The following is a 23,535-nucleotide window of genomic DNA, read 5'->3' on the forward strand; positions in this document are numbered from 1 at the left end:
ACAAGCATTCCTACCAAGCACAGACAAACATCACCATACAGCTCCTACACAGGGGTACTGAGCATGTACTAACCAGCATGTTGCTCTAACCAACAGCATTGCACATCATGGATCATCCCTACAGAACCATTGCTTGTGCTTGAGCTCAGAGCAATCTTAAACCCCACAGTCTGAACAAATAATGCAGTTATAAGCCACGAAGGAAACAAATGGAGAGCCGCTGAGAAGAAGGTGAAAAACTGGAAGTGGGTTGTTTGTGAAAGGACCTCCGAGATGGAAAAGAGTGGGAAAATCAGTTCTTAGTCTGAACGCAAGTTAGAAGGAAAAAAGCTGTGGAGCAGAGGTGGAATTGAGATTGGCTGGCAAAGAAACCGATCGGCACGCAGAAAGGCACTGTATGAGATTTGAATTAATCTTGTAGCTCTACATTATGAATTGTGTAATCAGGTCTAAAGTGCCTTAACCTGAAGCATTTACAGGTCAATGCTTTTGCCAGCAAGCTCTTTGCTCCCTGTGAAATGGAATAATAGCATCTCATCACACCTTGCTGATATAATAAAATTAATAATCTTTAAAAGCACCACAGAAATTATGAAAAATATAGAAAACTCAAAGTTAACAATTCAGTACTATTAGTAATTTGCATCAGATAAAGCAATGTCCCACATCCCTTGAAGTCGGTAAAACTATTTTACCGCAGTCCTTTAACCATTGATTTAATTGTGCTGTGCACTGAATTAAGTGGAGACTCTTTCAGAAAAGTGGCAGGTTGTCATTACATCATAGCACCTACACAGGCATGGCTCTGATCATATCAGGGAACCAAATTAAATTCTTTCATTTCGTTAAGCAAGGAATTGTGGGGGTAGTTCAGCTACTGATGTGTACAAAAACAAGCGGGTTTCTATGTAGTCAAGAGCGGAAAACCTTATTTTACTTAGTGGCTACTGCCACCAGGTGGCTAGTTAGTGCAATTGACTGAAAGCCGTAAAATGCTTTTTTATTTTAAAATACCTCTGGGTAAACAAGTATTGTATAAATACATTTCCAAGTGTGAATTTTTATGTGTGACATAAAGTTTAAAAACAGTGAAAGTAAAAAAGGCTGATTAGTAAAGGGGAATATAGACCAAAGAGAAGCAGACATAAAAAGGATATTTCTGCAAGTCAGTGGAATACATTTATCTAGTTTGTAGGTTAAGACTAAGTCAGTTGATAAAACAAATTAGTATGAAACAGTGCCAAAGCTCAAGGGAAAATAATTAATTAATTATGGGAAAAATATGTCATCCTACATTTTGACTTTTATCATCATTTATTTCCTTTTAGATGGTCAGGATTCCTCCTTCTTTGGAGGAAAAAAGCATACTCATATTACTTTGGTAGGAAAAAAGTCTTCCTAAGATAATATTATTATTATTTCCTAATACATATTTAGTAAGATAATAATGCTGAAAAGCTTGAAAAATGCTGAAGTCTAGTCTTGTAAATGTGGGATACACAAGAGGGAGATGAATAAATACAGGTGTCAGAACTGTTCTCTTCACAGGAAGACCAGTATCCTGCATGTATTCGACAGAATCTAAATGCTCTTTTTCAAACACATGTGAATATATGAAAACAGAAAACAGTGGTAACAAAAACTTATTAGATCCAAGTTATCCATCATCAAAACAATCTGATAGGGATTCAGCCTTTTTGCACATCAAGCATTTGAACTCAAGCAATATTTCACTGTCATAATGTTGCTAGTAGCATAAAGAAACCATTTGCTTAGTGAACACATATATGAAACCTGGGCAAGGGCTGACCTTCTAAAATAACACAGTTTTTGCTCTATAGTTAGCTTAATACCTAAGAGGAAATTTAATTACAAGGAACCATGTAACAACATGGGTTCTCTTCAGACCTAGCTTCAATGGCTTATTGTTTTTTTATATTATGTTTGGCTTGAAAAATACCATTATATGCCTTGGACAGCACAATATTTAATTTCCAAAATTATATATATTCTACTTAATTGTTTCCTCAGTTCTTAAGCAACAGAAATTCCCCTTTATATACTCAGCGTGAAGTCTCCCTTATGAAAGTCCTGGTGCTTTCAAAATAACAAGCTGTCACTTAGTTCCTTGAGATCCTGTAACAAACTATGCAAAAAAAGTCATCAGCTTCTTTTCATGTTAGATAATGTTCATTTGCCACTTGACATTGTCATCCTCTGACATAGTTCAATAGTTGGTTACACAACTTCATCTCTCCTCAGGCTTGCAGGAAGATCAAAAAACAACCACGAGCCCTCTGTATCTGTGATCATTTGGTTAAGCTAGAAACTTCTGCTTTGCTATAAATACAGAATTATCATGACCACACTAACAACTATAATTGCAATACACTTTACAAAGAAGATGCATCTGCAGACTTTTTATAGTTCATATATCCTAATGCATTTTATTTCTTTGATACATGACACTTAACAAATTAGCATGCAGTACTCTTTCACAGAAATATTTTCATTAAAGCTGTAGAACTATTGAGTATTATTGGTTTTTTGTCGTTGTTGTTTTTTTTTGTTAAGGAGACAAGTATGTTTGCATACTGTATCCTTCCAGACAGATTGGTGCTTGCCTATGCAGGAAGAATATGAGTACTTGCATTTAGTAGTTACAAAGTAATTTTATTTTCCTGGGAGGGACAGGGGGTTTCTTCCCCCTGTCCCCCAATTTTCTTGTTCTGTAGCTCTTTGGCAACAGCCAATACCTTCTAAAATAAGAAAAGCTTTAAAATGTGAAGCAAAACAGTATTCCCTCCCTTATCTGGTTTACCTTTCACAGATAAATGATTTCTTTTTTTTCTTAAACATTGACTTCAGTTTCCAACAGGACTGTAGCTTGCATTTCCATCCCTTCTTGTGGGTCTTTATGAGGAAATTACTTCCATATATTCATATATTTATAACAGTGTTTCAGAAGTATACACCTCATCTTGCCCATGAGCCAAGACCCTAAAATAAGATCTTAAAAATATTTGGATGTTAATTCCATTATAACCTGTGCAAGTTACGAACCTAAATATTGTGAGGAATACTGGTCACTGTGGTCACCAGATTTTTCATACTATAAATGTATTTATGTTAGTATTTGTCATACTAATAATGTATCTGCAAGGAAGGCGTTTGTAAGAGCATAAACTAATTAGAGACACACAAGCACTTAAAGAAGCATGTACGTATTTGGGCTTACGATTTTATCAAACTCTCTCATATTTTGGGGACTTTATGAACAGCTGTTGCAAACTGATGTTCCCCTCCTCCAGCTAAGGGGAAATATCTGTATTTAATTTTAAGCTATTGATTATGCATGATCTTTCCTCAGGTGCTGTACACTTAGTGAGATCTCAGCTTCCCAGTGACTTGCACAAGCAAGATAATACAAGTATAACAGTCAAATAATTTGTCTGATTAGGCAAAATAGTTCATTATGGTTTTTCAAATTAAATATATCTTACAATATGCTGTCACTGGGTAACTCTACGGTTAATGTTGCTTCTATAAAAACTGAGAAAACAGTAGAACACTAACAGAGCATTTGTAAGCCTGCTAGATTTTAATAGTGCTTTTCAAGAAAATATGACTAAATTAATAGCATTGGGATGACTAGAACTGCTCAGACCTGTTTATAAGCAACTCAATTACCAGAGCCCTCCAGTCAAAGTGTTTGTTAACACAAACATAATGTTTCTATTATATGGGAGGACACTATTAAATATTTGCCTTTTTTGTGCTACTTTGATTTACGAGCCATTGAGGACTTGGAATAAAAGAAAAACACAACTCTGAGAAGCCTGTGGAAGTAACCGCAGTTTCTACCAGCAAAACCCACTTACAGCCAGTACTTATTTGCTTTCTTGATAAGAAAAACCTGATTTTGCAAACACCTTCAGGAACACGACTGGCCGCGCAGATGAGTTCTGCAAGCTTTTACAAGGACAATCTCCCAGTAAAACTCCCAGCGCGAGGCTCCGGTTGCAAAACCAGGACCTTCACCAACACCTCCGAGGTCTGGAGGCTGTAAGAAAACTACGTGTCCTTAACACACGTCCCAGGACCCCGGTTCTGCTGGGGATTCACAACCGGCAGCAACTTACGCGAGAACACGGAGCGTCTCAGAGCGGCCGGCCCGCATAGCCCCGGGCGGGCCCCGCAGCGCCCTCTCGCCGGCGGCCTCCGCCCAGCCCGGCCCGGCCCGGCCCGGCCCGGCCCGCCCCTGCGCTCCCCACGGGGGGAGGCTGGAGCGGCAGAAGGGGCGGGCCGGCCCGCCCGCTGCCGTTTTCTGCGGGAGCGGTGCCGGAGGGTAGAGCGGAGCTGCGGCAGCTGGGACGCTAGTGGAGTTCAGAGCGCTTTGGTTACACCAGCGCCGCTGAGTGCTCAAAGTGTAGGTACTGCAAGCTTCTTGAAAACTACACGTTTCATAGAATATCTACAGCAGCTGTGAAGCAAATTAAATTCTGGTGAAGCTTTTGAAGCACCTTGCAGCTTCTTCCTTTCACACAAACATTTTTGTTGTTATAGAAAAGACTCTTAAGCATGCTTGCCTGATTGAGTAAAGGTAAGTTATGACTTATATTATCTGGAAGCTAGGCCAACTGTGTTCCTCTTGTATCTTGTTTGCTTCTTGACATCATGTGAATATTACTTTTTTTTTCTTTCATTAATGTGTGTAGGAGATAGCAGTACGTTAACTGTTACAGGAAATGTGTTGATCCTGTTGTTGGATTTGCTTGTTTGGGTAACAAGCTGTCATTTTTAAGTCAGCCTGCAACTTGGGGTTCGTCATATAGATAAAAGTTTGCAGGGTTGGGGCCTTAAAGATTATATGCATAAAAATTATACACATAAAGATTACATAGTGGGATATATGGAGAAAAAAAAGAGACTTATTGTAATATTTGAGATACCTTATTCCTTTTCTAAAAGACAGCGTATCCTTGATGGGAGTAATTGTATAGCAAGCCTTGAGATCATGCTGCAAACTTGTACCAACTTGTGCTTTGAGGAAAAAGGTATAAAAAAAGGTGGCTTGCTTGGTCTTGCTCCCCCCACCTTAGCTGCACCAGAAGATAATTAATTGCTTAATTTGAAACTCTCTGAGATCTGTGGAAGCACATGTCTGACAAAGCAAAGGAAGCTTCAGGATTGGTGCTTCATTACAACTTAATGCACTTCAGCTGAAGCATAGGGGCTGATATGTGCAGCCTGGGAAGCAGTGTAAATTGTGTGCCTGCAGTGAAGAATGCTCTTATAAATGTTTTCTTTCTTGTGTGTGCTGTTTCTTCTTTCACACAAACTTCCTCTGATTCTGGGTATGATAAAGGTCAATACTGTTAAATGCAAATCAAATAGGAGAGGTTACAATGTAAAGTGAGTTGTCTCATTATAAGTAGAAAGCTAATAGCAATTTTACTCAGACTTGATTGGTGTAACAGGACTAGCTGTAAGGTAAGTGCCTACACTTGAAGTGTTATAAAAACTCACTTTGAAATGTACAAGCGTTGATGTTCTCTCTGAACATTTACTGAGTACAAAGACCCAAGTGCCTGAGGTGTGTATATTTTGTTATCCTGTGGGTATGAGGTTGTGCAATCAAACCTGTATGGCTGTGTTCTGACGATGGAGCCAGCGTGCTCTGTAGCACATCCTTGTAACCCTGATGAGGGTATTTGCTGGTGCACCTATTGCATGGTGTGCAGTTGGCAGGCAGGGTGGAGGAAGGAGGTTGTTTGTACTCTCAGGCCTTTGGTTAACACAAGCATTTCAGTGTAATGCATTTATCTTGAAAAACAAGCCCCTGGATAGTGCAGAAATACTTCAACTCCCTGTTGCTCAAATGATAGTAAGTGAACAAAAACAGTGGAGAATTGCCAGTTGAAAAATGCTGCAGGAATTGGCTTATATTTTTTTTTTAACATCATTATGATTCAGTCTTAAAGTCAGTTATTCTTATTCCTCTTGACTACAGGGAACTTTACTGTCTGTTAATTAGTAGGCTGCCGCTGATGAGTTGCGTTTCAAAGGGCTGTAAATAAACCACTACAGCCAAATCTTCTCAGTATAACTTGCAAGCAGAATCTGTCAAGAAGGACGTATCTGTGACTTATACTAAGTTATAGTGGAAACTGAGAGTATTAGAATGTGAAGTAACTATGTGGTGGTGGTGTTGTTTTTTCTAATTCACCTGTGTGTGTGAGAGGAGTAGAATAATAGAGTAACAATTCTGTAAGATGCAATAGCTTTGATCAGTCTATCAGGTCCCTCTTGATACAGGCAGAGAACTGTTTTTATTTTTACTTTATTCTTTAAAAGTAATTTATTATTTTGTGGTGAGGTTAAGCATGATTCACTTATTACATTTCAGCTTTCCTGAACTTAACCTCTCTGTAACAAATCCTTTTGCCGTTAATCCTAATGCTTTTTATTTGGGGTTGTATGCTATTATGGCTGTAGAACTGCAGTCAGAGAAAAGAGGAAACCATGTAATGGCCCAGAAGAAGAGGTGACTGTTTTATATGGGAGTGACTTGTTGCTTGTTAGTGGCTGAGTTCTGTTGATTGGTTGTTTGTTTAGCAAAACAGATGATTTATTGTGCAAATACTTGGCTGAGAATGGATATAATTGCTTATTGATCTTCAGCTTGAGTATAGAGACAGTTTTTCTTTTCCCTTCAAAGAATTGCTTGTTGCTGATTCATTAGTTTAATTATGTGTCTTCCTTAGGTGCTTTTTTTAGTATTGTTCATTTTTGAACCACTAATGATATGCGCTCGGCTTTCCAGACTAACTCCCTTTTTCCTTCTCTTGGCCCGGCTGTCAGATCCATGAGGGCACAACATACTATTTTATGCTTTTGTAACAAGTACTTTTTTAGAGCCAAAGGAGACATCTTAACCTGCTTATATGAGGAAATTATAGGCATCCCTTGGATTTCCCTTTTTCCTTCCTGTACATTTAGATTTTGTACCCTTGTCTTTCTTGCTCACTGTGATTGGGATGGGGCTTGTTTTGAACAGGTCTTGGCTGAAGGCTGAGGTGGTGTGTGCATGTTGTAGAAGGGGGTGGGGAGGCACAGTGAGGTGCTAGCTGAATTGGGGGCAGCAGATGAGTGATTGTAAACTTCTGGTTTTGCTTATTGCAAACTGCAGTTTTAACTATATTCTCCCGTATTATGAAAAGGTTTTTACTATGGTATTAGAGTTAAAGTTTAGAATTATTTAATTTGAAATTAAAGAATAATTTCTTGAAGTTTGACTTCTCTAGACTGTTGACCTATTGTATTGTTTTGTTTACAATGACACTTTAGGAGATATCTTCCTAAAATACAAAATCATCTTTAACCACAGAATGACTGATGTTATAAGAGTGCTTCCCATCTTCATCTTTTGTTTTGTAAGTGGAACACATGGTGTTGTAGCATATTACCAGATTAAAGGAGGAAATGGACTTTTCCAGGCAGCTGAGTAAGTGTTGTTTGAGGAAGGCTAAATTTTAATATAGGGATTACTGTTCTTTATAGGATCTAGCCCCTATCATTGAACGTGCATAGAGAAAGCTACTCTTCTACAATTAACCCTGTTTAAACAGGAAAAGATGTTTTAAGAAATTCCTACTCAGTATGGTACTTCTTTCAGATTTGGGGCTTTTTCTTTCTCTTCATCTCTGCTTCTTCCTATTCTGACAGCTTTTGAGTCAGCTGAGTCTGCAAATAACATTTTGTGTTTCATTTTAAATCCCTACCACATCCTCTGCTACTTAAACTAGAATACTAACCTACTCTTTTTCTTGTCTCTACAGTACGCAGCCTTATCTCTTCTGGTAGCAACTTGTTTTGAAGATTTCACTGATATGTATTAAAGCTGTTTCAATGCCACTGTAGTGCTAAATCTTAATTCCTATAGGCTTCCTTAACTTATGAATAAAATCATGTTGATGTAAATTTGTGACAGTTTGGAGAAGTGTTGGAACTAGAAGGAAAGGCGTACTTTAACGAGAAGTAAAAGATATTATCATAATGTTATCTTGAATATTTGGGAGGAGGAGTTGAATGTGGTGTGTGTGTTTTTTCCAGTTCAACCCCCTCTCATCTCTGATTTTCTTCTATTTACTGGTGTAAGTTTGCTGAGGAGCTGTTTTGTTGAAGTACAAGTGTGGCATCTTCCTGGATATTGTGGAGTTTTAGCACTGAATGTATGAGAACTTTGGAGAGTTAAGATTGATGACTCTGAGAGTGTGCAAGACTAAGGACGTGCCTTGTCTTCATTTGGCTGCTTTTTAGGTATCAGAGCTCAGTCTGAAGTGGCTTTGTGCTTTTTCTATCTTTGCATCCATATGCGATGTTGGGGAACTTCATAACCTGATACTAGTTATCACTTGGTGCAAAGTGGGCATGGCTCTTCCAGAATACAAACCTACTTGCCTGGTGTGTGTTCCAGTAGAGCTGATAACCCACTTCTTGTGCCTAAGGATTGAAAGGAGGTTTATCTCTGTTCTCCTGGCCTGTCGGACATGTAAACGCTTTTTCTTGCTGGCTAAGGTGTTCTGTAAACAACAATACAACTGTAAGCCCTGCATTCTGCTAAGGAGAGAAACAATTACCACAGCTTTTTTGAAGACAGGATTGTGGCAGAGCAAAACATTAAAAAACGAATGCTGAAATTAGTGCTCATTAACTGTTTTGGGTCGTACTACCTACATGTTTTTCATGTATGCTATTCCCCTAATGAGCGTGTGACAAGCAGGGATATTGTTTGAATGATTGACTGGAAGTCCAATATCCAAATGGAAGAGTTCCAAGGAAGAGTCTTGTGCTTGTCTGAAACAAACATACATATTTATTTGTTTGTATCTTTATACCAAATTCCCACTCTTTTGCATGTATAAAATCTATTTCTGACATGTGACAACTTTAGCTTCCCTGCAGAAAGAAGAACTTGTTACTTGGGAGTTACTTGTCATATGTGAAGAAATAGACACGAGTTGTGGAAACTGAAGGCAGTCTGTAATGATGCAGTTTGGAGCTGTGATTAATAAGAGTGGGCTTGGTACTGCTAGCTGTGTAATTCCTAACTACTGTGGACCTTTATACATGAACGAAACATGTTTTAAGGTCCATCTGTCCTGTGCCAGGTATTTAAGGGACTTGGACTTTTTTTGGGGGGGTTGGCAGGGGGAAGAGAACAGGAGAGTTGTAAGCAAAAGAAATTTTAAAAGCGATGTCAAAATGTACTGAGAGAAATAATCCTCCCCAGTGGATGGAGGCATCCATCTACTGTCTATACTCTTGATGGCCTGAAACATGGTATCTGTGAACATTCTTGCAGAGTCTGGCAGTTATCAGAAGTACACCTTGCCTTTGGCTTCTGCAGCTGGGAATGCTATCTTCTCATGCATGCTTTTGTTCTAAACATGCTTTTAAATTTCAGTGTTCAACTGACTCTTCTACAGGTGAATGGTGACCTGTAATGTAAATGTTTGTATTTAATTGTCTGTAACTCTTACTTTATATAGATGGAGCTGCCTGGTCTTGCTTTTGCTGTTTGGATGTTTATTTGCTTCTGTGCATCTGTGGATGGCTATCCGAATGGAAAAGTAAGAGAAGCCTGCACTAGCATGATACCTTGTCATGGTGGCTCTCCACAACTGTCACCTGAGCACACAATTACAGTGGATGAGACCAAATTTAAACCAGGGGACAACATAGAAGGTATTGTGTCAGTCATAGCTGAAGAGTTTAATTTACTGTTTCTTTGTGTTATAGTACAACTTCACTCAGCTATACTTGATTTATCTTGTTGAATCTTGTTCATGTGATCCATCTACCAGTCATTCAGTGCCTGAAAAAATGAGTTTCTGGTGGTTATTGAAATATTCTGGTTTTTTCTCTGGAGAATATTTCAACTTCCTTTTATTTTTCTTCTTACTTCAGTTCATCTGTCTGGGCCAGAATTTGAAGGATTTTTCATACAAGCCCGGGATGCAGATCACCTGGATAGCCCTGCAGTTGGTTCTTTTGTGTTAGCTGACCGGAGACTTTCTCAGCTTCTGACATGTGGTCGTACCAAGGTATAGTGCGGTGTCTGAAAATGGGACATCAGGCACTACGGGGTCTGTACTCAACCATGTCTGTAGTAGGACAGAGCTAAGCAATGTAGTCTTCTTTGAGCTCAGGGCATCTCTAAGGAAGTTGGTCTAACTTGAGGCATAGAGGCCACAGTTCACTGCAGCTCTGTCAGACTATTCTTACATTCTTATGAATCATTTAAACTAGCCTGGTGGTAGAAGGCTATTGACTGCTGCAGGAAGATGCAGCATTCATAACATAACTTTTATTCGTGCACGATGAATGCAGTGTATTCCTGGTTATTGTACTTAGTATGACAAAAAGGAGGGCATGCTCTATTTACTCTGAGAAGAAGAGTCATCAATTATTTTCTCTGTCCTTAACAAGCATGAAAAACGTTTTACAGCAAGGAAAGTTTAGGTCAGTTATTGTGGTAAACTAACACTAGAATAGACTATTTTCTTTAGTGTTGCTCTGTCAGTTACTGTTAGGGGAGCCTTCCTAGTAACAGGTTAGATCACAATCTTCAATATCCATTTTGCCTTGTGCAAGCAATGTGAACTGTGGGTTGTGTTTTAGCAACCCACTTGAACTTCATGAACATGTATTGTCATCTGAGCTGGTGTGGAGAAAGTTCTCAATCTGCCTAGATATATTTTGTTTTCTCTCCACTTCTGCCACCTGCTCCCCAGTGGCATCCAATTAATGCATTCATCAATGCCATAAAGCTATGGGGATGCCTGAGTTGTGCCCTCTGTGCTCTGGGAACTTAATTCAGTGCTGTGTCTCATCTTTTTGTTTTGTGCAAATAAGTCACTGACCCCAAGACTGCTTTTGGTTTTTGTCCTCTGGAATAGTAGTGCTGTTCTTGCTGTACAGTCATTGTGCTGTCCTTTCATGTTTTTACTGTCAAAAAATAGGGCATGGTCACACCATTCCTGCATAAATGCTGCAGGGGACCTCTGTCTCATCGTTGGAGTCTTCTGGATTGGAAGACCTCTAGTTGTTCCTTTGAGTCTTAAAGTTTGTTAGTATGTGTAAGTTTCGGTGGTAGATTTCATTTGAGTTAATGATGACTGACTGGGGAAGAGCCAGTTGCACTGGGTCTGTGCTGTTTAATGGTGCAGTGTCTGTTTAGGACTGAGCTGCAGCCTGTGATGGCTGTGTTAGCTGAAATCTCCTTAGTGCATATCCACTGTGTCACTCTTGAATATGTGTGTGTTTTCAGAATTCAGCTGTCAGTCACACAAGTAAAGCAAAAAAGAAATACATAAAAGTTTATTGGATTGCTCCTGGAGATGCACCAAAACGTGTACAGTTTCTGTAAGTACATTATTTACCATTACTTCTAGTTCATTAAAATGCAAATAAAAGCACACCTGAATGATCCTCTATGTCAAATATTGGCCAGCAGCTGAAAAGTATGCATGGTCTAATGGACTGAAAAGTTGACATTTCTTGCTTGCTGCAGAGTCTACATGAATATAGTCTTTTTGTTTGTCTGCTTGTTTTGGAAATGTTGGAGATCATTAGTTTGTGCGTTGTGGTTTTTTTGTTGGTTTTTTTTGTGGGTGGCAGGGAGTCAGTAGTAAAAAGGGATTCAGAGTCCAGCTTCTTAGTTCTGGTTAACTGCTCACTTGTCATGCCTGTAATATATCTTCTTCTGTGCTTGTACCTAACAACATGGTATGTATACCCTCTTGTTATACTGCTGCCTTTTTGGGAATTAATGGATAAAAGTTATGCAACTTTTCTCTGAGGTTGTAATCTGTGCCACAGGCACGAGTGTTCTTTATAATGAGTAGAACATGCAGTAGTAAATTTTAAAATTATTTTTCCACTGAAATTTCAGATAATATCCTACTTTATGCAGACCTTTAATATGTTTTATGTATTAAAGATGGTGGTTTACAAATAAGTTGCACAAACTGTAGAAGTGGTTCCCTCCTTAAAGTAACAAGCAGCTCTTGATCTATACAATAGTGACTGTGTGTGTTGTGTTTAAGAGCCACAGTTGTGAAGAAATACAGGACTTTCTGGGTGAAGATTCCTGGTCCCATTGTTTCTCAGCCTAATGCACCAACCCCAACAACACCCTGGGGTGCAACATCAGAGGCTGTATTAACTTCACACCCTGTTTCCTACTTATCAAAGCCAGTAAGTAATTATAAACCTAAGTAATTGTGTCTTTAATGCTTGTGATCAATGGAATTTAACGAAGTCGCATCGATACACCCTATTGACAAAAGGGAGAGATGACGGATGAGTAATTTGGATATCAAAGACCAAGAATATAGACAGCTACACTGTGTTATTTGAGCTGCCTAAATTTGTGTGGGTTACATTAAATTTTGTGATAGCACGCATGGGTCAAAAGGTTGATACAACATTTAGAACTTAATGGTCAGAAAATATTATGTGTGTCTGGGAAGAGAAATAGGAAAAGATTTGCTCTGATCTTGACTAATAACTTCCTATTTAGTAACCACAGGCTCAGAAACTTCCTTCAATGAGTTACTGTGTTACTGGCTTCCATTAATCATAGAATCGTAGAATGGTTTGGGTGGGAAGAGACCTTGAAGTTCATTTACTTCCAACCCATTGCCATGGGCAGGGACACCTTCCACTAGACCTTATTGCTCAAAGACCCGACCAGCCTGGCCTTGAACACTTCTGAGTATTCAACTTGAGTAAAAGTACAGCTTGGAGCTTACTGCTATTTTACCTGCCAGTCCTGGGGTAATTGTCAGGATGGGTTAAGAGATTGGCATGCAGACATAGATGGCATTTCTTTGCTGTTCCTTGTATGCTTTCTTCTAGAATGGGATGGAAAGGGAGGAAAAAGAGGGAAACTCTCATTGCTTCTGACTTATTTCTTTGCTTAATTATCTAGTTTAATACATCTGATTGTGGAAGTATGAAGTTCTGCATTAGGAACCCTTCAAACTGTGATCCTGAAAGTGCTTCCTGTTTTTTTCTGTCCTTCCAACAAGAGAAGAGTTCAGTACTTATTGAAATGAGTGGTCCAAGTGAAGGATATTTAGCATTTGCATTGTCTCATGACCAGTGGATGGTGAGTGTCCTATTCTACTGCTTTAGATGCTTTTGTGATATTAGTCAAGTTTTAATGATACTCTAGCAAAAGATGCAAACAGAAAACTGAAATGCTGATAGATGTCAAACAAGGTAACATTCCTCCCATAGTGCTGGGAGTGCTCCCAGGCTGCCTTTTATAGGTGGATATTCAGTTTTAGCTCAGGCCTGACTATTTGCAGTAGAATTTCCCTGGAGATATCCATGTTGGCAGAATCCAACCTGTCTGCACAGTAGCTGACTGGAATTCCTGGTGGGAGGGAGCAGTCTTGCTTTGTTACCTAGACAAAAACTCTTGCCTATCAGAAGCCAAGTTGCTATACTTTCTGAAAACCATTTGCACTTCATCATTGTTTGTACAGGAGTTGACTCCATTCTATCTTAAAGTGTTTAGAGATCCTTTTTTCTAATTGGTGTTAAAAGGGACAATGCTGTTGACAAATGCATAATCCATAAAATAACTGTTACACAAAGGAGATGCTGTTTATATTAGCATTTATGTCCCTAGTGCAAGAACACTTGGTTCTTAACGCTACTTGGTCTTTATAGCTATGAGGAAAGCCAATTTTTAACTAAAGAGGGTATTTAAATAGCATAAATGTCCATGTCTATCTTGTCTGGCTGATTCAGTACATTCTAAATAATTCAAAAAACTTCTGATAACATGGTTGTTACCTTTGGAGGGAGGGTAAATCATGATGTGCCTTACTGTGTGTCATCTCTTTGACTTAATCTGGTTCCCCTGTAATACCAAAGTGTTTGAATGCTGAGAAATATTAACTTAACAGCTAGAGAATTCTGTCTTGGGTCTTGTTGCATATATTAAATCAATAAATAAATTTGGAGACTGGTTTTTATTGGGCTACAAATATTTTTTTCATTTAAACTCTCCAGGGTGGTGACGATGCGTATGTGTGTGTTAGTGAGGACCACCATGTACATGTAAGCACTGCCTATTTGAAGGGGCGAAGTCCTCCTGTTCTGGATTCAGAGGTACATTGGAAAATAAGACACTTCCACAAATGTGGGTTTGAAGTAGTGAATGGCTGGCTGCTGCTTTGTGCTTTTATTTGCATAGCAGCTGTAAATGGTAAGATGAATCCATAATTCTTGAAGGTGAAATTAGTTGGACTCTTTCTTCCCCAGAAATGTTACTTTTGGAAGTTTAAATTTGGTTTTTAAAAGTAAGTCACATTGAGGAACTTTGTGTCCATTATTACTCCATCCCTTTGGTAGGGCTGCAGTTGCAATCAATATATCTTAAAGGCTGGAAGGGAAGGGGAGATAGTTATGAGCTGGGAAGTTTGTGATAAGAAGTCCAACGCTTATATTACTGTGTTGACTTATTGACATACCTTCTAAGTTGGTATGCAAGAGATTTTCATCCCCCTCAATCATTGCTGTTCTTTCTTTGCGTACCACTGGCACTCCTGTCTTTTGCAGGGTGACTTTTAAGCAAATTACTCTCTGTCTGAAAACACTGGGTATTGAATGTCTTGTGTTTCACAGAATACCCTTGAAGATGTATCATGGAGACTTGTGGATGGTGTTCTTCAATGCTCTTTCAGAAGGAGTACTCGTCTTCCTGCTTATAAAGGGAGATTTGATCTGGATGCGAGCTACTACATCTTTATGGCAGATGGGGAAGCTAGTGGTGGTAAACCTGACTTGCATCTGGTTGCCTTTCTTTGAACAGCTCTAAATGAGTTAGTAACCTGTATGTAAGATATGGCTTAGCTGAAGATTAGTATCTGAACTAAGGACTCTGTTTTCCATGTTTGAGGTGCTTAGTCCAGTCATCTTTACTACCTCTCTGGATCATGGTTTTGCTTTTGGAAGTTCATCTTACTCCTAGATGTGTGTTGTACGCCCACTTGATGTGAAGAACTGTTAGCTTCTTGAGAGCTGGCCACACATTTTGAAATGGAGACTAGCATCAAAGGGAATGAATTATTCTTGACCTCTTGAGTGTGTTGTGGAGAAGGCTGTTTTCTGTAGAGGGATGAGTTGGTTCTTGTACATGAAGTCTGCAAGACACCTTAGGTTCAAATTTTGATTCACGGACTTCTTACCATATTGCATGCCAGCAGTTCAGTTTGTATGACTGTGCTTGGTGGTCACAACAAGGCTTTAAATAAAGCATGAGCACATTTTACAAGTGCAGTGGGTTTCATCAGCCATACATAAACCACTTTATGTCACTGCTTAGGTGGACTAATACATAAACATCGTCGTCAGCCTCTGATCACTAGTGGAATGTACAATGTCACAGGCCTTCCTCAGGATATTGGAGGTTCCCGGTCTCCACGACTTATCAAAGCTCATGGTAAGCTGCAGCTTCTAGTTTTGTTTTCCAGCTCTAGACTTGCTGAGACTGGAGAGTTAGGTTTTCCTCATTATTGCAGAGCAGGTATTTCCTCTTGTCTTTCTGGCACTCACGTTATAGATACTTTTGGCTGGCAAGATCTGAGACTGTGAAGAAAGAGCAAAGATTTTAATTTTTCATTTCAAGAACAGTGTTTGTAAGATTCTTTTTGCTCAGGAAAATGAGCCTGCCTTTGTCTTTTCCCTTAAATTCATAATTAGGACCTGTATCTGTTTACCTTTTTCTCTCTGGCTTAATTCGACCTAGTTGTGTTGTTGGTTTAATTCTCTTTGAAATGGGGAAACCACTCAGCTGACAGTCCAGAGCTATTCAAGTGGATGAGAATATTTTCTCACAGTACTGAACTGTAAAGCAGGCCCATGAGAGAACTATCTCTCATTCTTTGTGAAACAAGTTGTTACAAACATCACCTTCCATTCTCTGATGTCGAAGTTGTTGGCAGAACAGCATCTCACCAGTATGTACTGACTGTACTGGTGCACATGAAATGTGTGGTAGCCAGAGCTGCTCTGTGCTGCGTGGGCACAGTGTGGCTCTTTTATATGGACATCGTCTGCCTTCTAGCAAGATAAATGCTAGCAAGTTGTAGCCTGAACTAAAAATTACTGCTGGTATATTCTGACCATATGTGCATCAACTAAACTATTATCTAGTCTTTGAAGCTGTATTCATAAGCAGCTAAATTATTCACGTTTACATGGTGTGTTTGTGCGTGTGTGTTTGCTTGCTTGTTTTATTTATTTATTTATTTATATTTTCAGGAGCACTAATGTTTGTTGCTTGGGTTACCACAGTTAGTATTGGTGTTATTGTTGCAAGATTCTTCAAACCTGTCTGGTCTCATTCATTTCTGTTTGGAAAGGAGATGTGGTTTCAGGTGGGCAAAGTCTCTCCATATTTCCAGTTTTATTTTCTAGCTTCATTGTAAGCGGAATTATAAACCTGCTAGGTCCAAGAAACAGGAGATTAAGCTTAGTGTGATTTTTATCTTTCTTTAATCTCATAAAATGGAACAATTACAAAGCAGAAGTTCACCTGCTTTGCTGGTAAAAACAAAGCCTAAAGAGGACACTAGGTACATATTTAACTGTAGATCTGTTGGATGTATTTTAATGGTGTATTAAGAAAGCTGTAGCATTTCTAAAACCAAACTGAACTTTTCTAGGTGCATCGTATGCTTATGTTGACCGCAGTCATGCTTACAAGCATTTCTTTTGTGCTGCCTTTCATATACCGAGGAGGTTGGAGCCATGTAAGTGTGTGCTTTTTGTTTTGATTGTTAACTGAAATGTAAAGGTTGGAGCAAATGAATGAGAAAGAGGTCCACTGATGACTAACTTGTTAGAACTATTGTCAAGGAAATTGCTGTGAAACCTACCCTAAGTAGGTTGATTTCAAATCCTACCAACACAGAAGAGGAGTGTTTCCTCCTTTAACTGCAATTGCAAAACTTTAATAATTTCCTTCCTTCCTCTTTCCTCCAAATAAAGTCCTTGCTAACAGTTGCTTTGCATACTAAATCAGTCGTCTTCACGTTTTCTTAAGAAAGCTAGAATTTTGGAGGGGAGTGCAGAAGGGTCATCTGAATTTTTAACATGGTAAATCCTCTGGGAGTAAGTGTTGTGATGAACTTGGATTTGAGTAACTGTATCCAGTGATTACACTTAGCCTGGTACATTAGTATACCTCTTGCTGTCAACTGTGTAATATTTGGTGCAAGGTAGTATCAGAAACTGGGAAGTCTAGAGAGTTTGAGTTAAAGGTGGGAGAAGAATGTGGTCACAGCTATGAGCTAGGGAAGTGGGATAGAATGTTTTAGGGTTAAGAATAGAACAGATAGGGTGGTGGGGAGACCAGTGCTGGGAGGAGTTATGAAATAGGCCTCTGCTGAAGACACAGGGTTGAGGATGAAGAGGTTGGAGCATAGCTTCTGTAGTCATATTGATCTCTGCTCTTCAGCTAGTAGAATTTCCAAATACAGCAAAAAGGTGAGACAAACCCTTGACGGATTTACCAATATCTCATGCTGCCAAGGTGAACCATCTCCATCCAGCTGCAGGGCAGCTTAGTGTGTCCTGTCAGCTCTGCCAGTCTACACACAGTGCTGCTCTGTCATTGTAACTTACTAATACAAGTGTAAATAGAATTATCAACTTCTTGGTATTTTTCCGGTGTCTTTATATAGATGTGATATTGAAAGAAAAATTGTCCTGTGCTTAGCAAGCAGGTTTTCATCCCTATCTGGGCTGTACTGTGATGGCTCTGACAATCTTTCAACCACTGATGGCAGGCTTCAGACCATCTCGTCATGCACCAAGGTACTCATAACTAACTCATTAAGTTACAGCCACAAGAATTAAATAACCCTGTTTTTTAAAAAATATTTTCTATAGTACATTGAGAATATATATTTAAAGTAGGTAAAATTGTCCTTTTGATTGTATTTTTTTTTCCAAACTATATAATCAATAAAATTGATTTTGCTGTTTTGTAGGAGGCACTTGTTTAACTGGTTTCACTGGAGTATTGGTACAACAGCTAGAATACTAGCTGGTAAGTAGGATTAATAGTTGTAACTCCCTTTAAGTGATTTAAAGGAACTTCATTTGTTGTCTGGGCTATTGCTTGTCTAAACAATCTATGGACATCCAGTCCAGGTATCTCTGATGATTCTTGTTCTTGCTGGCCATCTTCTGCTTGAGTTTTAAGTGGCTATCAGATACAGCTTTAGGGAGAAAAAGTGACCATGTAAAACCACAGATATTACAGACAAATCTGAAGAATTTCTGAAATGAGGACCTCTTCTTATCTGGAGTGATTGCTTTTTGTCTTGGAAGATTTGAGGACAGTGTTCTTAGAGTAACATAGTCCAACGTTATTTAATGGGAGAGGGAAACTCACGTAGAGAAACAGAACCTGGGCTTTAATTCTGTCAGTGGTGACGAGTTTCCCCAGGCAGCTTAAGCACACAAGTTGGGGTGACTGTGATCTTGCTGGTAGTCACAAATGCTTGTGTTTGTGTGACAGGGATGTGAGAGAAAACTGAGCAGGATGAAAACTATCTTGGCCTCCTCCTTTCCTCCCTGCCTTCCCCCTCACACTGCCCCCAAAACCCCACCTTTTAGCTCCATGAACTCCTTTAACCTCTTTCTCCAAGCAGTTGTATGCAGTTCATGGGGAAATCTATTGCTAAAGGTGTTGAAAGCATTTTTTCATCTACCTTGACACAGTACAATTTGTCTTTTTATCTTGTTTTTACTGACTAGTGGTGACTATGTTCTTGGGAATGGATCTACCAGCACTTGACCTACCAGACCCATGGGACACCTATACAATGATAGCTTTTGTAGCCTGGCATGTTGGTATTGATGTTCTTCTGGAAATACACAGCTACTGTCTCATACGTAAAGGTACAAACCCAACAGAACTCCTATTGTTACCTTTCTTGCTGAGCATTGTAGTATGCAAAAAGTGTAACAGTGAACTGAATTTCAGGAGGTGTTCTTTGACCTCTGACTTGTAAGCTGAAGGTAATATCTCTTGAGTAATGGTGTCGTATCTTCTGTACAAACTTTAATATGGGAGTAAGCCAGTTTAAGACTTAAGTGTTGTAGAAAAAATGGTTTTGTGCCTTTTAAAATAGTAGCCTCTTATTTCTCAAACCGCAGTTCATGGGGTCAGACGACTTGAAATGTGTATTTTGCAAGAATCTATTGCTTTGGAAGTTCTTGGCTTCACTGGTTAGTGTCACTGAGAGGAGATGGCTGTGCACATGTCAATGATGTGTATCTCTGGCAGAGATGAGCCATCTGCAGAACTAAAGAAGCATGATTAGTTAAGAGGTTGTATAAGGTAGCATGTGGAGAAGGAGTGATTATAAAACATGTGAGTTTAGATTTAACTGCAGTAAATACTTCCTAGAAACAGAAAAATTAACTTGAAATGTTTGAACAATGAATGTTTGTATGTTGGCTAATGGAAAATACTTTTAAATGAAATCTAGTTATCTTAAAGTGAAAATATTTAGATCAAACAAATGTTTTGTTCAGCTCAAAACTCAGTGTTTTGATGGTTCATCATAGCAAAAGAGACTAAATGTTTTGCACTTTGATGTCCAGAATTTACTTTTTGTAGGTCAGCTCCAGAGTAACTTCTCACTTGTGCTGTGATAGTACAGGTTATGAAATTGCAAATGAGACTTCCAAGTGCTTTTCAAATTTGATGCTGTATAAGACTGACTTAGTCACAGGATCGTGACTTCTGCAGTAGAAAAATGAAAAACACTGTTCCTCTTAAAAGCAGGCTTAACTTTCTTTTTCTTCCAACTAACAGTTGAAGTGATAGAGGATGACAGAGTACAGATACTGCAGTCACTCACGTCTGCAGAAGCAGAGGTAATTCATAATTTTGGAAATAACTACTATGAGATGGTATGATTCTTTGTTTAAACCAATAAAGACTGACACTTCTGTGGCTTTTCTTCTCTTGCAGGGTCGTCTGTTTAAACAGATTGTGTTAACCATCTATGTCTGTGGAAATATAGTATTCCTCATTGCCTTCCTGGCAGCAATCAACGAAATATGAAATCAGTAATTGTGAATTTTGTGATGAAATATTGTGTATTTGAAACACGTGCAAGGAACGCTTTTTTCTCTGAAAATGTAATTGAAGAATAATAGCATATGTGCATCATGGTCAGTGTTATGGAGAACTTGAATTTAAACCTATAGAGGATGCTGCAGCCTGCAAAAGTTGTGTTCTGATGTGACTTTTAATGGGGAAGCCTTTGCCTGAGTGAGGAATGAAGTCTCTGGTTTGTTTTAAGCACAATAATTAACTTGATTGAAGCTTACAGGTTAAGATGACTGAGATGATGTGCTGAAAATGCAATTTTCATGGTCTGTTCCCTAAACCTTTTGTGAATATTACTGGGAAAACTGGGAAGATTGATTCTGACAACTTCCTGCTCGTGACAGTTTTCTACATTAAAAGAAACAAACAAGCCCAAATGACCTTTAGTGTAGTAAAAAACTGTCACAAATGCAGGTTGATGCATGAGCTAAATGCCGTTGTCTATTTTTGCAGTTAAATGCAAAAATTATTCTCTCTGCTCTAAGAGCAGTGCACTTACACAAGCATATGGGTTTGGGAACTTCAGTCCTATAGTAAAACCACCATTTGCCTCATTCAAAGTACTGTTGTGTCCCATCCCCTTCAGTGCTTCTAAACCATACGGAGAAAATGCGTTTGAAATGTAAGTGCATTAAACCCGGTTGTTTTTCTCTAAAACTCAAACAGGAAGAACCCATCTGTGTGTGTGGATTTCTGCGTTTTGCTGTCTTTGGTTGCTTATGCCTTCTGAATTTTCTGTGTGAACAGGATGGGCTTATGCTACTTGATGCTTAAATAGAAGTGAAAATATTTGCTCAGGAATGTTGCATTTGTATTTGCACTATTGAGCAAAATATAGATAAGGATTTGGTTAAAATTCAGGAGAAGCTGCTTTGGTTAGTATTAAGTGGGAGTACTTTGAGCTAGCACATCTGGGAGACAGAACTGTCTCTATAGGAAGGTGGAAGTGTTTGTTTTTCTTGGTTAACAAAACATTTATCTAAATACATGAACTGGGTGTGGAGAATGGAGAGACACTATATTGTTTAACTTTTTTGATTCGTGATTTGCCTGCGTATGGAAGGACAGTCAGTCTTGAAATGGCATCTCAGAAATGTACATTTAATATGCCATACAATACAGTGCTTTGCACTTGTTTTTGCAGCTTTGAACAGTATGCTTCCACATGTCTTCATTTTGATACTGGAAAGCATTGATTTTTAGTCATAAGGTTTCAAAATATCTTCAGCCTGGGGCTACTAAGGTAGCTGGGAATAAAGATGTTGGAGTATCGCATAGATAGTGAATAGTGAGGGCTGGCTTGGTATAGACCACTACAGCAACATCTCTCTACTACCCAATGGCCAGCCCTGTAATACTGGTATGTGTGGGTCAGGCAGTGGTTCTTTCAGTTTGCTAAATCTGTCTGTTTCTGTCTCTTCCATCTCCTCAAATCCACAGTAAGACTTCTTGCTGGGATGAGTCATATTCAGAAAGCTACAAGTTTGTTTGTGTTCTTCTTTTTGGCTGCTCAAGTAACTGGTTCAGCCATAAGGGCATTTATAGAGCTGGGATTAATCTCTTCGTCGGCAGCAGACTGCAAGTGAGTCTAAGTTGAATCATCCCCATTCTTCCTGGAATCTGGGAAGGGGGGACTACAAATGAAATAGGCAAAAAACCAGGCTGAAAGGAAAGAACTGAGTGGCTAATTGTGTGGGTTTGTGTTTTGTGGAGTTGTTCTTTTATTTTTTGTGGGGTGTGTGTGAGGGTTTGTTTTTGTGTTTTGTTTTGTTTGAGAACTCTGATTTCAAAAGCCTGGGAATCAACAGGGCCCATCTAGTGATAAAGTTTTAGGGGACTCTTGTGCATAACGTGAGTTTATAGAATAAATTCTTTTAACATAAGCACAATTGATGGCTTTTAATTTGAAAGTCAATGCCAGATTCTTTCTGTAATACAATAGCTATACTGTGTTGTTTCATTTGCATGTGACAATGAACACAGGAGTTTTTAAAACATGGATGTGTATATATATATTAATAAATTTTGTCTCTTTTAGTAAGGTGAAAACACTATCAAATAGAAACTAGAGAAGAATAGACTTGCCTAGTAGCAAAATGGATTGTCTGTTTTCTTTGTAGATGTTGTTTTATAAATTAAAGCAATATAAATACTTCCTGGAGAAACTATTATTGAAATGGAATGTTAAAATAGTTTTTCTGTAATGCAGATTTTCCTCAAGAAGAAAAAGAAAACCTTGTTTAACATCTAATACAGCTTTAAAGTTGGCAAAATCGTCAGTTACTCTTTGGATAACTTGTTCCTTCCCAGTGGTAGCAGTATTGCATAGTTTCTTCTGTAAGGCCTTATGTGTGGTGTTGTAACTAATTTGATGGAAAGACTTGTTAATTTTGTGTGATGTTTGTTCGTGCCATGACTCCTGCCCTCTTCTTTCATGACTAGTAAGAGGAAGCAATGTGTCATTGTATTCTTGTGACTTCCAAAATTACTGGTATACTCCTTTGGCGGGGGAAAAAAAGAGTCCGTGGAAGTGTGTGATATCAGCAGGAAGATTGTGACAAGCGGTTTGATTCTAGAGACAATGGTGGCTGCTGTATATTTTCTTGAATGGTAAAGTACTATACAGAAGAAAACTCCCATTGCTTTGCTTCATAAAGGAATCTTGCTGAAGTCAAGAAAACTTTTCCACAAAAAGAAATCAAGAAGGTTTCAGTGTTCTCTTTTACTCTCAGATTAAACTTGTGGTGACAAATCAACATTAGCATGTTTCTTTCTGGGTTCTAGACAGGCAAACACTCCCAGTCAAGTAGAGACTTGTGCTGAGTCTCACAACAAGTAGTTTATTGTTTTGATTGAGTTGTTAGGTGCAGCCTTCAAACTCTGCTCATCTGTTCTTGACTTATCTACAACTCACATTTCTTGCATATGCTTTGAATGAAAGCTAACTGATGCAAATAGCTCAAATGCAATGGAATTTACTGCTACTTTACAGTTGTTTTTTTTTTTTTGCTAACTGATGTGCAGGCTGCAGAATGAACTAAGAAAACGTTTCTCTTGTTTCTCTTCCTTGCATTGAACGTTATGCTGTGTTCTTTTTTAACAAACATCACAAGTTGGGGAGACTTCACGTGTACAGGTTAATAAAGGCTGTGTTGTCCTGTACCGGGTTTTGGGAAGGCTGGAGAGAGGGAGGAGGTGGTTGCTTTGCCTCTTGTGTTCTATGGCAGTTTGTGACACTGCGTGGCGCTGGTGTCCAAAGAAATGCTTGCTTGCTTCAGTCTGTCAGAGAGAGGCTGAGACATATAAAGGATGTCCAA

At 38.8% G+C, this 23,535-nt stretch overlaps 1 protein-coding gene across 4 annotated transcripts; it reads left to right on the plus strand.

Moving 5' to 3' along the window:
• The first annotated feature begins 4,240 nt into the window (after positions 1-4,240).
• On the plus strand, positions 4,241-22,974 carry FRRS1 (ferric chelate reductase 1). Of its 4 annotated transcripts, none has more exons than XM_005498761.4 (16): positions 4,241-4,603; positions 9,555-9,750; positions 9,973-10,109; positions 11,336-11,430; positions 12,114-12,264; positions 13,001-13,180; positions 14,095-14,193; positions 14,710-14,857; positions 15,410-15,526; positions 16,348-16,463; positions 16,752-16,838; positions 17,807-17,904; positions 18,081-18,139; positions 18,853-18,996; positions 19,919-19,980; positions 20,078-22,974. In XM_005498761.4, exons 2-16 carry the CDS (start codon positions 9,555-9,557, stop codon positions 20,168-20,170), a joined length of 1,782 nt encoding a protein of 593 aa, XP_005498818.2. In that variant the 5' UTR covers positions 4,241-4,603; the 3' UTR covers positions 20,171-22,974. The 4 variants fall into 4 exon arrangements, with proteins under 4 accessions (XP_005498818.2, XP_064928656.1, XP_064928655.1 ...); XM_065072584.1 differs by having other exon boundaries at positions 4,241-4,429; XM_065072583.1 differs by having other exon boundaries at positions 4,241-4,413; positions 9,554-9,750.
• Positions 22,975-23,535: the final 561 nt, after the last annotated feature.

This window comes from Columba livia, chromosome 8 (genome assembly GCF_036013475.1).
Source record: "Columba livia isolate bColLiv1 breed racing homer chromosome 8, bColLiv1.pat.W.v2, whole genome shotgun sequence".
NCBI lineage: Eukaryota > Metazoa > Chordata > Aves > Columbiformes > Columbidae > Columba > Columba livia.